Raw genomic sequence first — 13577 nt, forward strand, 5'->3', positions numbered from 1 at the left:
GGGATGTTGCCTACCATATAAAATTTTTGAGTAAATAACTGAAATATGGTAAGTCTTTATATCTGAATGGTTCTTCAACAAAGAGATAAAATTGCTTACCGAACAGGATAAATAGGGCATGGGGTAAGATAACCTGTTAAAAAAGTTAGATGCAGTTTAGCAAAAGAGGTAATTAAGTACAATATATTACTAAATAGGAAGCAAAAACAAAAACAAAAAACCTTTTCTGAAGGGTACTGAATTTAAGGGGACTGTCAACAAATGCAGCCTCTGTTCATCAGTAGTGTATATGGACATCACAGAGGGGAGTCCCCTTTAAGAGACAGAGCAGAGTGCTACAAGCTTTTACTTACAAAATACACTCTGCTTCTAGCACTGCTCTCAGGGTACGTCTACTGGTTGAGAGGGGAGTATGACTACCAACATTCTTCCTTGAAGGGCTACTACTAATATATTTTTATTACATAAAATGAATGTCAAGAATGTCTTGAGGGAGTAAATTACAATGTCCTGGGTCAGCTGTACCCGACCTACATTGATACCAGGTGCCAGCAATATTGTGGTCTTGCAAAGTTCATATCTAGAAGTGCTACACTGACAATTAGCAGACCACAGTTCCTGGTGACATGGAGAAGGTCAGGTCCCAATACACTAGGTCTAATAAAACCTTGAAGCCTGTGCCTGTGATCTCGGTCACCTTTTGTTTTCAATAGGACGCTGATGCCATTGTTGCTTTATTGTCCACCAATACATTTTCTGCACCTTACATTTCTCATAATGATCTATCCATCTCATCTCTCTCATGCACACACACCCAAATCTCGCTCTCCCACAGCTCTCTGAGGATAGCTCTCTTTCATAGGTCTGTCATATCGCTCTCTAATCTCAGTCCATCTTTCCCACATCTCTCTAATATTTCCCTCTCTCTAATATCTCTTTCATATCCATCTCCCATCCATCCATTTCATATCCATCTATATAATACACACACTGATCAGCTTCATCTCTCTCTAATATACAGTCAGTAAACTTAAAACAAATGTCTAACTTACATCAGGATTTAGATTACTGACTAACAAAACCGAGTGTCCTGGAATGGCAGTCATGCCAGGTATTGCCATACGTCCAGTGATAGAAGTGGTGAGAGCAAGAGGTCCAAGGGCTCCTGGTACACTTGAGACTGACAGCCCTTAAACAGGGAAAAAAACAGAGGAATTAAAATTCAATCTGGTACTTAAAGCAGACATCCTGGATTACAAAAATAAAATAAAAAAATGTTCTTTTTCCAGACACATCACCGCTTTTGTCCATTGGTCATGTCTGCTACTGCAGCTAAACCTTGTTAAGTTGAACTGCAATACCAGACCAAACCCATGAACAAGAATGGCCCTATTTCTAGAAGATCAAGCAACCCTTTTTTTTTATCCCATTTTTAATGTACAGAGTCCACTTTACCATTTTATAAGTACAAAAAAAACAAAAACAAAACTACAATAGATCCGCAGCCACATAAAAACTCACTGCATCATAAATCAGTGTGATGCAGTAGGTTCTGCTCAGATGAGCCGCCACCGTCGGTACGGAAGATGCAGGTGACACATGGGCACAAGGTCATGTACATGCAGTCTTATACATATTGTAAGGAATTATTCCACATATAACAGCTGATAAAAATTCCATTCAAAATCATCAGCAAGAAGCGACAGCACCCAAAAGACTTAAACTGGTTGTGTCACAAAACATATTCTACATTTTTCATATAAATTCTCCTATATTCCAAAATTTAAATGACAGTTACACTTTAATTCTATAGAGATTGAGAAAGATACCTAAAATTTCATGTTATTTCATGGTACACCTACCTGCCTGAGGGAAGCCAATAGTGGGTGCAAATCCAGCAGCTCCTGCATAAGGTGAGGAAATTATACCTGGAGCACCTGAACAGAAAGAAAAAAATGTATATGGTCAAGAGGGAGAGATGGTTATGTTCTTGATCTACAAAACCTCCATCATAGAAAAAAAAAAATGGCCACAGCAGGTTCTTTTTCAAACATTGCAATAAATAGCACTGAATAAAATCTAGAGGGAGGGTCACCTCTCAAAGGGGCTGTCCAGTGAAAAAAATGTTTTGCAATACCAGATCTTGCCCGAGTATCGGTATACATTTTTCTAAACGATCTACCTTGATTAAAAATTCCAGAATTCTCCATCACATTTAGCCTCCTTTCTGGGAGGGAAGTTCTGTAGTTTTATCTGTCTCAACATAGATTTAGATTGTGAGCTTCACTGTGGGACAGGGATTCAAATATCTGTAAAGTGCTGCAGAATATGTTAGTACTAGATAAGTAAGTAAAATAAAATCAAAAACAGATGAAACTGCTTCACCTCCCTTCTGTGTTGAGAAGTCAGGAGCTCATGTGACTGAGGGGTTTGGCTGTCCTCTGGCCAGTGTCCTTTGGGCCAGCCCTCTCTATGTCATCATTCTCTCCACTAGCCTTGCACCACCCTCTCCCCATCTGCTTCCAATACTTCTTCCTGAGTCTTCACTGATGCATGTCTCACAATTCTTTGCACTGACCAGTGAGGACACAGAAAAAAGTATGGAGGAGAGAGTAATACATTACTTTGTTTCGCTGAGAGAGGAGGATCATACTACCAGACGCAGAGCAGAACGTTTTACTGCTACAGTAAGAAACTTTTTTAGCACAGACAATTGCCAATCGCAGATAGTGTGTAGTTAATACGGTTGAAAAAAAGACATAAGTCCATCAAGTTCAACCAAGGGAATGGTGGGGATGCGAATCCCAGAAAGAAGTGAGACTCCGATTTCTACACGTTTTCATAAGCATTAATGTCATTTACTTATAAGAATTCACCTAAACCCTTGTTAAAACTGTCCACTGTTCCTGCTGTGACCACGTCCTGAGGAAGTCTATTCTACAGATTCACAATTCTTACAGTAAAGAAGTTTTGAAGCTTCTGGATACTGAACTTTTTCTTCTCCAGTCGGAGGCAGTGCCTCCTTGTCTTTCAGGGCATTTTACATGGAACAGTTTTTCACCTTAATTTTTGTATGGCCCATTTTTTATTACATCACCTTGAAAACACAAATGACTGGTCCTAAACCCTGATCTATAACTCCACAAGCTTCCAACTTGTTTACACCACATCAACCCTCATATGACCCAACTCTCTCATGATTGCTGTAATAAGAAGAACATGCAAATCTTTAAAACCAAAATTAAGCCAATTGGAAGGGCATACAGGGCAGGGCTGTATCTCTGTAGGCCTCTAAGTTCATACACAGGTATACAGAGTCTTTTTGTTTGGATTCCCTACGAGTAAGACATAATCTAAAAAAATGTGGCATGCTGCTTGGGATGCTATATTACAGAGGTAATAACTTACAAGCATTGCCTTTAGAGGAGAGTAACTCAAGAATATAGTACTGTATGCAGCACTACACATTAAATTGCCTATGGCACCACCGTATGGTGCCGCAGCAACTAGATATTCCTACTTACAGTCTTAAAGGGAACCTGTCATCAACTTTATGCTGACCTCACTGAGGGCAGCAAAAAAAGTGTGACAGGAATGCGGATTTCAGCGGTGTGCCACTCATGTGCTAAATGTAAGTGGTTGCTGAGAAACAGCATCATAATCATTGCAACTCAGGGCTTGAGAAGAGTCACATCTACCTGAGAAGAGTCAGAGTTATTCATAATCTCCTGCTCTCTTACCTATCTGCTGATGACTGACAGTTCTGTCCTAGAGAGAAAGGGAGAAAACTAGATAGAAGCCTGTCAGTCATCAGCAGGTGGGCGAGAGAGCAGGAATCCATGAATAACCAGGACTCTTCTCAGGTGGCCGGGACTCTTTTCCAGGCCCAGTCTGCATAGATTGTGATGTTGGTTCTTGGCAACCACTTACTTTAAACTTATAAATGACAGACCGCTGAAATCAACTCCCCTGTCTCTAGTTTATGCTGCAGTTAGTATGGACAGCATAAAGTTGATGACAGGTTCCCTTTAATGTGCATGTGGCCTTTAAATAATAAAAAGAAAATCAAAGATGCCAAGCTACAAGGAAGGGAGCACTGATGCTGTCCTGACAGTAAAAAAACAGGAGTTGTTTAAGTAGTGATATCAAAAAACTTCCCTGGAAAGCAGAATGATAAATGAATGATGGCCTCATCACAGCAGCTGTAGGACACAAGGGACTAAAGAAAGTCTAAATGAAAATCTGCATTATAATGAACGATGGTACATAAAATATCATGAATTACTGTAAGATCTGGCAGTATGACACATTCACAATGGGATAATTTAAACCTGGCAAGATTCATCAGTACAGAAGAGCAAAACACACTGCATTAAAGATGCGAGAACGGCTACGGTAAGTTAAGACTGTGGCATCTTAATAACTATAGATGGAAGGAGAAAAGCAGTATGAAGACCAAGGGGCTTCTCTCACTCCAGTGATGACTGACATGCTTATAGTCATTCCTGTGACAAGAAAATTGTAAGCATGCAAAAAAACTGGAAGACTGCAGAATCTTCAGGGAAAAAAAAACAGTAAACCTTAGTGATGAATACTAATAAGAACATAGAGTACACACCAGCATAATCATGGGAGGATATTAAAGGGCTAAAAAGAGTCAAGAGCCTGACAAACAAGTAATAACTAGGACACATTTAGCAATAAACTCTCTAATACTGCACATATATTTGCACTTAATATGGTTGTCAGGGATTTAAAATTTGGCTACCTGCAGGGTATGTGACAGAATATTCGCTAACTTGTAGTGATGACATGCTGTACATGATAGCTGCAGCAACAGTACCCTTAGCAGGCATATGCCGTACAGCCAATCATCCCCACTGAGGCCAGTCATTGCCTGCAATGGTTACACAGCCCGGAAATGGACTCCCAACGTTGCCAATGGGAGGCTGCAGTTTATTGCTGTGATTGCGCCTAGAAAGGACTTAAAAAGGTACTTGCAATAAATTGAAAAACAATGGGAGGCAGATTCTTTTTGCCCGCACGGCCGTTTCTGGCATGGAATCTGCGCCAAATTCAGCTAACAAAACAATGTGCGAACAGCCCTCAAAATAGCTTTATATTTTTGTTTGCTATGGTCCACCAGTTATTTTAACATCGGGAAACTGCGTCAGGTCTAGGGCTCTAGACAAGCAGGGAATGAGTAATGCAAGGAATTTTTATTACTGCTTTTTAAAACTGTATGAAAAAAAAAAGACTTTTTCTGCTGGATGCCTGGCTCTCAGACAGCACTGATCTGGGGTTTCACTATGCTCCAAGCAGCTGCCTTTCCACAGTGCCATGTATTCAAAAATGTATGGCAAATCCCCAAAAAGTACTGTAAATACCCAGACCCATATTTTATTCGCAATAGATCATAGAACACATATCAGATGCTGGAAGTTAGACATTTTACCATTTCATTAAAAAAGTTAACTCATTTAGAACCTGATGGCAGCAACACATCTAATAAAAGTTGGGACAAGGCCATGTCTTCTGATGTGTAGCATGCCCTCTTCTTTTAACAACAGTCTGAAAACGTCTGGGAAGTGAGGAGACCAATTGCTGGAGTTTTGGGAGAGAAATGTCATCCCATTCTTGCTGTAGGATTCAAGCTGCTCAACAGTCCTGGGTCGTCTTCTTTGAAAACACTGCACCCCAGGGACCCCAGCTCAGCACTCACTCTTCTTCTGTGAAACCATGCTCTTGTGATAGATGCAGTATGTGGTTTAGCATTATCTTGCTGAAATATGCAAAGCCTTCCCTGAAAGAGATGTCTGGATAGGAGAATATGTTGTCCTAAAACCTCTATATACTCTCCAGCATTGATAGTGCTATTACAGATCTGTGAACTGCCTACACCATAGGCACTAATACACCCCATACCATCAGAGATGCAGGCTTTTGAACTACGTGCTAATAAGCTGGATGGTCCCTCTCCTCTTGTCTGCAGAACATGGCGTCCGTGGTTTCCCAATAGAAATTAAAATTTTGATTCATATGACCATATAACAGTTTTCCATTTTGCCTCCATTTTAAATGAGCTTTGGCCCAGAGAGGACAGTGGCGTTTCTGGATTGTGTTGACATATGGCTTCTTCTTTGCGTGATACAGCTTTAACTTGCATTTGTGGATTACACTGTGTGCAGAATCACGCCTGTTTCTAACGCAGTGCCGCCTGAGGGCCTGTAGACTACAAGCATCAGATTTTTTCATGAAATCGTAAAATGTGATCTAAGATCTATTGCAAATAAAATATGGGTCTACGAACTTTGCAAATGGTTGCATTCTGTTCTTATTTATCATTTTACACAGCGTCCCAACTTTTTGGGAATTGGGGTTGGGGACACCTTATATTTTTTTGAGGGCAATAAGTCCCCATGGATCTGTAGTTTTTGAGATCTGTTGTACTCATTTAGCCATAGTTCCCAGAGAACCTCTTCACATGCTGAGTCACACACAGCACATTAGCTTCAATGTTCTATTCTTCCACTTCTACTCATTTTTACATTTTAGATAGTACTTTGTCATTTTACAGCACTAAAACGAGTGCCATTATCAGGGCTAAAAATATAATTTCAGGGGAATAGAAATGTATAAAATATTTTCTTCAGTGACCTGAATTACACAGGGAACAGCAAAGAAAATATTTTAAAAGTATTTTTTTTACATTTCAATCCATAGATTTAAGAGATCCTCCTGTGAAAACAGTTGCCAAAATGTAGTCGTCAACATATAGGGGAACAGAGGTTGGGGGGAGGGGGGTATTTACAATATTTTTACTTTTATTGTAACCTCACCAGCTGTTAACCACCCAGGATATCTATAATGACTGTATAGCCAAATCAAATTTTTTTTTTTTTTTAAATTCATATATACCTATACTGTAAAATATGCTATACTGTAAAATACAGAGCACTTCAGCCAGTCCCGCCAAAAACAGGGTCGATTGTACATGATTAAGAGTCATCAGCTAGAAAATGCAGAAAGGCACATAGAAATAATATGTTATATGTATATAAACACTACATGGACAAAAGTATTGGAACACTTCTTAATTATGTAATTCAGGAATTTCATTCAGTCCCATTGCCACAGGTGTATAAAATCCAGCCCCTGGCCATGCAGTCTGCCTTTACACACAATTGTGAAAGAATGTTCATTCTAAAGAGCTCACTAAATTCTAGGGTGGTACTGTTATAGGATGCCATCGTTGTAACAAGTGAATTTATTACATTTCTTTCCTAGATACTCCACGATCAACTGTGAGTAGTATTACTGCAAAGTGGAAGTGTTTAGGACCCACAGCAACTCAGCCAATAACAGCAGAGTTCCAAACCTCCTCTGGCATTAACATCAGCACAAAAGCTTCATGGCCAAGCAGCTGCATGCAAGCCTTACATCACCAAGCACAAGTGTTGGATGGAGTGGTGTAAAGCATGCTGCCACTGGATCAGTGGAAAAGTGTTCTGTGGAGTCAAGACTCATGCCTCTCTGTTGTCAGGTGAAATGCTAGGAGAATGTTACCTGCCTGACTGCATCGTAACTGTAGAGTTCGGTGAAGGAGGGATAATGCTATAGCGTTCTTGGACTAGGTCTCTCTGAAGTTTATGTATGCTTCCAAACCCATCAAACACCCATGGAATGAACTAGAACGGAGATTGTGAACCAGGACCGTTGGCTATGGGGCCCTACGCCACTGGCCCGTCCGGGCCACCTTCTGTTGATTATTATTTTTTTGTTTTTTACACACACACACTACACAAGCCCAGTGGCGTATCTAAATGACAGCTGCCCCGGCAGCGTGTGTGACAGTTTATTTTCAAGTTAGTTAAATATCATGTTCAGGGCCCCTTCACAGCAGCAGCGGCTGACCAGGCCCCCTCGCTAATGTGATCTAATCTTACCGTCTCCTGATGTGTCTGGGATTCAAACCCACAACCTCCAATGTATCAGTGGCAAAGCATTAACCCACACACCCATAAAAGGCTGCATTGTAATATGAGACTTCTACTGTATAGCAATACTTAGAGATATATAGATGTAGCAGAGCTGGGTTTGCTGGGGCAGCTGTCATATATAGAGATATAGTAGAGCTGAGTGTGCTGGGACAGCTATCATATAGAGCTATAGCAGTAGTGGTTGAGTTTGGGCAGCTGTCATGTGTATATATGTAGCAGAGCTGCGTTTGCTGGGGCAGCTGTCATATATAGAGATATAGCAGAGCTGAGTGTGCTGGGACAGCTGTCATATAGAGCTATAGCAGTGCTGGTTGTGTTTGGGCAGCTGTCATGTGTATAGATGTAGCAGGGCTGGGTTTGCTGGGGCAGCTGTCATATATAGAGATATAGCAGAGCTTAGTGTGCTGGAACGGCTGTCATATAGAGATATAGCAGTGCTGGGTGTGTTAGGGCAGCTGTCATGTGTATAGATGTACGCTTAGCCAGCTATAACAGTAGAAGTTTCATATTCTTTCAGTCAGCAGCAAGGTGCTTTGTTAGGTGCTTTGCCTCTGATACAGAAGGTCGTGGGTTCGAATCCCAGCAGAAACTTTTCTGAAATACAAGCACTGACTCCATATATGGACATACAGGGCGGGACACAGGAAGAGGCTGCATCGCATCGCTGACATGGAGGTAAGTAGAAGTAGTTTTTTTTTATACCCGACTGTTACTGCCATGGGGGGAGCGGGAGGCACTTGATACTGGCACATGGGGGGGGAGGGGGGGAGGGGGGTTGGCACCTGATACTGGCACATGGGGGGGAGGGGTTGGCACCTGATACTGGCACATGGGGGGGAGGGGTTGGCACCTGATACTGCCACTTTGTTGGGGGGGGGGGAGATGGCACTATGATATACTGGGACATGGGGGGGGAAGAGAGAGGCACTTGATACTGGCATGTGGGGGGGGGGGTTGGCACTATGATACTGGCACATGGGGGGGCGGAGAGAGGCACTTGATACTGGCATGTGGGGGGGGTTTGGCACTTGATACTGGCACATGGGTGGGTTTGGCACTATGATACTGGCACATAGGGGGGAAGGAGGCACTTGATACTGGCACATGGGTGGGTTTGGCACTATGATACTGGCACATGGGGAGGAGAGAGGCACTTGATACTGGCACATGATGGGGGGGAATCTATGGGGACACTTACTGGCACATTATTGGGGGGCATTATGGGGGACACTAGGCCGGCAGCCTATCAGAGGCAGGACACTGAGGGGCATCTACTGGGGCACTATATATGGGGCATTTTATACTGGTACATTATGGGGGGCACTAGGAGGGAGGGGGTGAGGAGCACTATGGGGGCATTTACTGGGGGCACTATATAGGGGTATTTTATACTGGCACATTATGGGGGCACTATGGGGACATTAGCTCAACTGGGGGCATTACAAGGGGGTATTTTTTGCACTGTCACATTATAAGGAGAATTATTACTACTGGGGGGGCATTATGGTGGGCTTTATTACCCCCCATGGTATGACCCCCTAGTAGCAGCACCAGCCTCTCCCTGCTCTGCTATCCCTCTGCCCCTTCTCCAAATCCTTATTATGAAATCTTTCTCATTAGGGTAAAACACAACATCAGCTCCGCCGAGCCCCCGGCCAAAGTGTTGAAGTGGTGTCCGAGATCCCCAAGGGCCAAGCCAAGTAACTAAGTTTTCATATGAAATATGTTTATGTTATACACATATAGCCTACACTGTGCCACACAATATACAGTATACCGCTACACTGTGCCCCACAATGTACAGTATACCCCTACACTGTACCACACAATATACAGTATACCGCTACACTGTGCCAAAGGAGTGGGGTTTACACAGGAGGAGGGAGGTGCGAAGCACGCTGGGGGGGCCCTTACAAATATTTGCTGTGGGGCCCAGTCACTACTAGTTACGCCCCTGAATGGGGCTGTTGTTGAGAAGGTAAGTAGTACCAAGTTTTTGGGTGTGCACATTTCAGAGGATCTGTCTTGGGGTGAGAATACAATGGCCTTGGCTAATAAGGCTCATCAACACCTTTATTTTCTTTGTAAGTTAAGAAGAGCCAGTGTCCTAACCCACAATTATGTGCACATTCTACAGAGGTGCTACTAACCGAATTCGAAGTGGTATTAAGGTGTGGTACAGGGCCTGTACCGCGTCTTGTCGTAAGACCCTTCAGCGCATTGTAAGAGCAGTCATTGTATATCTCATGCAGATACAGCAACACCTGCCTTACTCGTAAGGCCATTAGCATAGCCAGGGACCTGGTTCCCCCGTTATATTGCTTCTTCAGCTTGTTGCCACCAGGGAGGAGACTATGGAGTCTTCGGGCTAGAACTAGCAGATTAAGGGATCTCTCTGTCCAACAGGCTATTAGAATGTTAAATTCTTTATCCGTTTTGCCTGCTTTCAAACCAACTTGGAATCAGGATATTGTACATATATTTATACTGGATTTTTTTTATTTTATTGGATTGTACTATTCATTATTGGTTAATGATTTTTAAGGCATTTATATTACCAAACAGTATACTTACAAAAACAGACTAGAAGAAATATTTACAATGAGAAACTAAGGTCCTTTTTACCTTATAAACAGCTCTGATTGATAATTTGTGTTAAGAATTTGTAAAGCCTAGTAACAGCAGGAAACTAATGATATGTCAATGGGAAAAAAGCGGCTGAGAGGGAATAAATGGCCCCCCTGGCAACTCTGCTTTCTTTTTATATTTTATTATGATTTCTTGCTCTCGTTCTGGGATACTCTGAACAGTTGGCATTTATTACTTGTACAGCTGAATAAATGTGAAAACAAGTCATATATTACTTCATATTACCCTATTGCACAGGGGCATAACAAAAAAAAAAAAAAAGGGCCCCCCGAAGTGAACACCCTCTGTTCACGGCTATGGGATAAAAAATAAATAAATAAATTGATGCGGGCCAGCTCTGCTACGCCCACAGCAATGAATGGAGAGCATGCCGTGTATGTGCAGTGTGCTCACCCTCATTTCCGGGGCCCCATTCTGGAGATAGGAGCGGGTCCTAGAGGTGGTCTGACATTAATAGCATATCATAGAGATATTCCATCAATTTCCCAGATGGTCCAACCCCATGAATCTTTTAATAGGTCCCACTCAGCAGTAACAGCACCCCAAAACTTAGCAGCACTTTACTCCACTTCTTTTAACTTACACTGTCTTCTTTCACTCAATCTTGTTTCCGGTACTGTAACAGGTAAAGAAGGTCATAGCGCTAACTAGTGCCATGACGTTCTTTACCAGTGCCAGGGAAGTGGGGAACAAAAAGTCCTCCTCTTGAATCCTGACTGCCACAGGTGGCAGCCCCTGTATTAACCCCATAAAGATCGGGCCTATTTTCATTTTTGTATTTTTGATTTTTCCTACCCACTTTCCAATAGCCATAACTTTTTACAATTTTTGTTCACATAGCCATATGAGGGCTTATTTTTTGCCGAACAATATGCATGTTTTTAATGCCACCATTTAAATTTACCATGTCTTGTATTGGAAAGCGGGAAAAAATTATTTGTGGGGTAAAATAAAATTAAAAATAAAACAATTCAGCCACGGTTTTTGGGGTTTTGACATCACGGCGTTCACTGTGCGCTAACAATGCCATGATGTCCTTATTCTGCGGATCAATACAATTGTGGCAATACCAAACTTGTATAGTTTTTATTTTAATTACTTTTTAAAAAAATGAAATCCTTTGAAAAAAAAAAAAATTCAACATTTTCTTTCCATCGTCATAATCTAACAGCCATAACTTTTTTATATTTCAGTATAAGGAGTTGTATGAGGGCTTGTTTTGTGAATAACGAACTGTAGTTTTGATTGGTCCCATTTTTGTGGTATGTATGACTTTTTGATCATGGTTAGGCTACTTTCACACTAGCGTTCGGGGCTCCGCTTGTGAGTTCCGTTTGAAGGGGCTCACAAGCGGCCCCGAACGCATCCGTACGGCCCCAATGCATTCTGAGTGGATGCGGATCTGCTCAGAATGCATCAGTCTGGCACAGTCTCAGCAGGTGGACACCCATTTTTTTTTGGGGGGGGGGGGGGGAGACAAGATCACTAAAACAATGGCGAACCACATGTTTTTCATTTTTTTTATCCCTTTACGGCTTTCATGGCACAGGAAATGTTTTAATATATTGTAATCGCTCAGACATTTTCAGATGCAGCAATACCTAATATGTTTGTTTTGTATTGTTTACATATTTTTATATGCAAAATTGGGAAAGGAGGGGCGATTTAAGCTTTTAATATTTTGTGTTTTTTTTTTAAACTTTTTATTTATTGGTTTCATTTCTTTTACATTAATGGGATAACGTCTTTAATTTGTAGCATACTGGTGGAAGGAAACCTCACAACCAGGATAAAGAAATATAAAAAGTCCGAAGGAAATCAATCAGATAATGGCTCTCATTTTACGCTAAGGGTACATGCACACGTTCAGGATTCATGTGCGGAGAATCCGCACTGAAATCCGCAGGTGTTCGCAGGCAAATCTGTGCGGTCAATCCGCATTAATTAGTGAAATCCGCATGCGGAAAATCCGCACCAAGTGAATGAAGAAAATCCGGTCAGGAAAAATAAAATAAACTGACATGCTGCGGATTTTAAACGCACCGAAGGTCAAAATCCGCACGGAAAAAATCTGCATCATGTGCATTGAGAATTTCAAATTCTCATAGAATACAATGTACATGACCTAAGGTGCGGATTTTCCGTGCGGAAAATCCGCACGCAATCCTGATCGTGTGCATGTAGCCTTACAGTATATCAAACTGAATTGTAAATCTAATGTGGAATGAGACTAAAGGTTGTATCAAACAATTGCTACAGGCCAGAATGTAATGGAAAACTTTATGATTAAAGAACTACTCCGGTCAAAAATTAAAAAGTAATTTATATGCGTGTTCCCTACTTTTACATTGTTCAGGCTTCCTGCTCCATTTTATTTCCTGGTACTACATATATTCCACATTACAGCATCAAATGGTTGCTATCTCCATGACTCCAATGCCAGAAACGGAGTCAGCTGTATAGCCATTATGACTCAGTACATACATGCGAGTATGAAAGAAAATGCATGTAAAAAAAAAAAAAAAGTGAACTGTATTTAGAAAAGATCCGTCAAGGACCCTGGGAGACACAGCCCTGAGGTAATTTTACATCCTAACTTTCTCCAGGCTTCATCATCACTGGTGTCCTGTTAATATCCCGCAGGGGAGTAGTCATCATTGCACAATTAGGTCATGCTGTATGCGTATATGCTCAGTCACTGAAGTGGCTCAGGACAGCACAGGCATCAGCTTTGGCCTAGTAGGGGACCTCTGTGATGGCACCATTTAGGTGAATGAAACTTTGGAGGCATGTATTGCTCCATGGCTCTGACCAAAAGGATTACCTTTTAGTTCCTGGTCAGTGTACCTTGGTAGTAGTCATGTAACATTTCGTACATTATAATAGTAGCTATGTGATATTTCCAGAATTGACAACACAAAACATATT

The 13577-nt window shown here is 41.6% G+C and overlaps 1 protein-coding gene across 7 annotated transcripts in view; it reads right to left on the bottom strand.

Annotated features, from left to right (window-relative positions):
• The window catches only part of PTBP3 (polypyrimidine tract binding protein 3), a 185595-nt gene that overhangs the window by 12432 nt on the left and 159586 nt on the right, over positions 1-13577 (bottom strand). For all 7 annotated transcript variants that reach the window (XM_044271212.1, XM_044271222.1, XM_044271207.1 and 4 more), the window contains 3 exons: positions 1863-1937; positions 1053-1189; positions 100-133 (listed from right to left, as the gene is read on the bottom strand). In XM_044271212.1, the coding sequence (XP_044127147.1) occupies positions 100-133; positions 1053-1189; positions 1863-1937 (246 nt within the window). The remainder of the gene's footprint in view (positions 1-99; positions 134-1052; positions 1190-1862; positions 1938-13577) is intronic.

The sequence above is a fragment of the Bufo gargarizans genome, chromosome 1 (genome assembly GCF_014858855.1).
Source record: "Bufo gargarizans isolate SCDJY-AF-19 chromosome 1, ASM1485885v1, whole genome shotgun sequence".
Taxonomy (NCBI): Eukaryota; Metazoa; Chordata; class Amphibia; order Anura; family Bufonidae; genus Bufo; species Bufo gargarizans.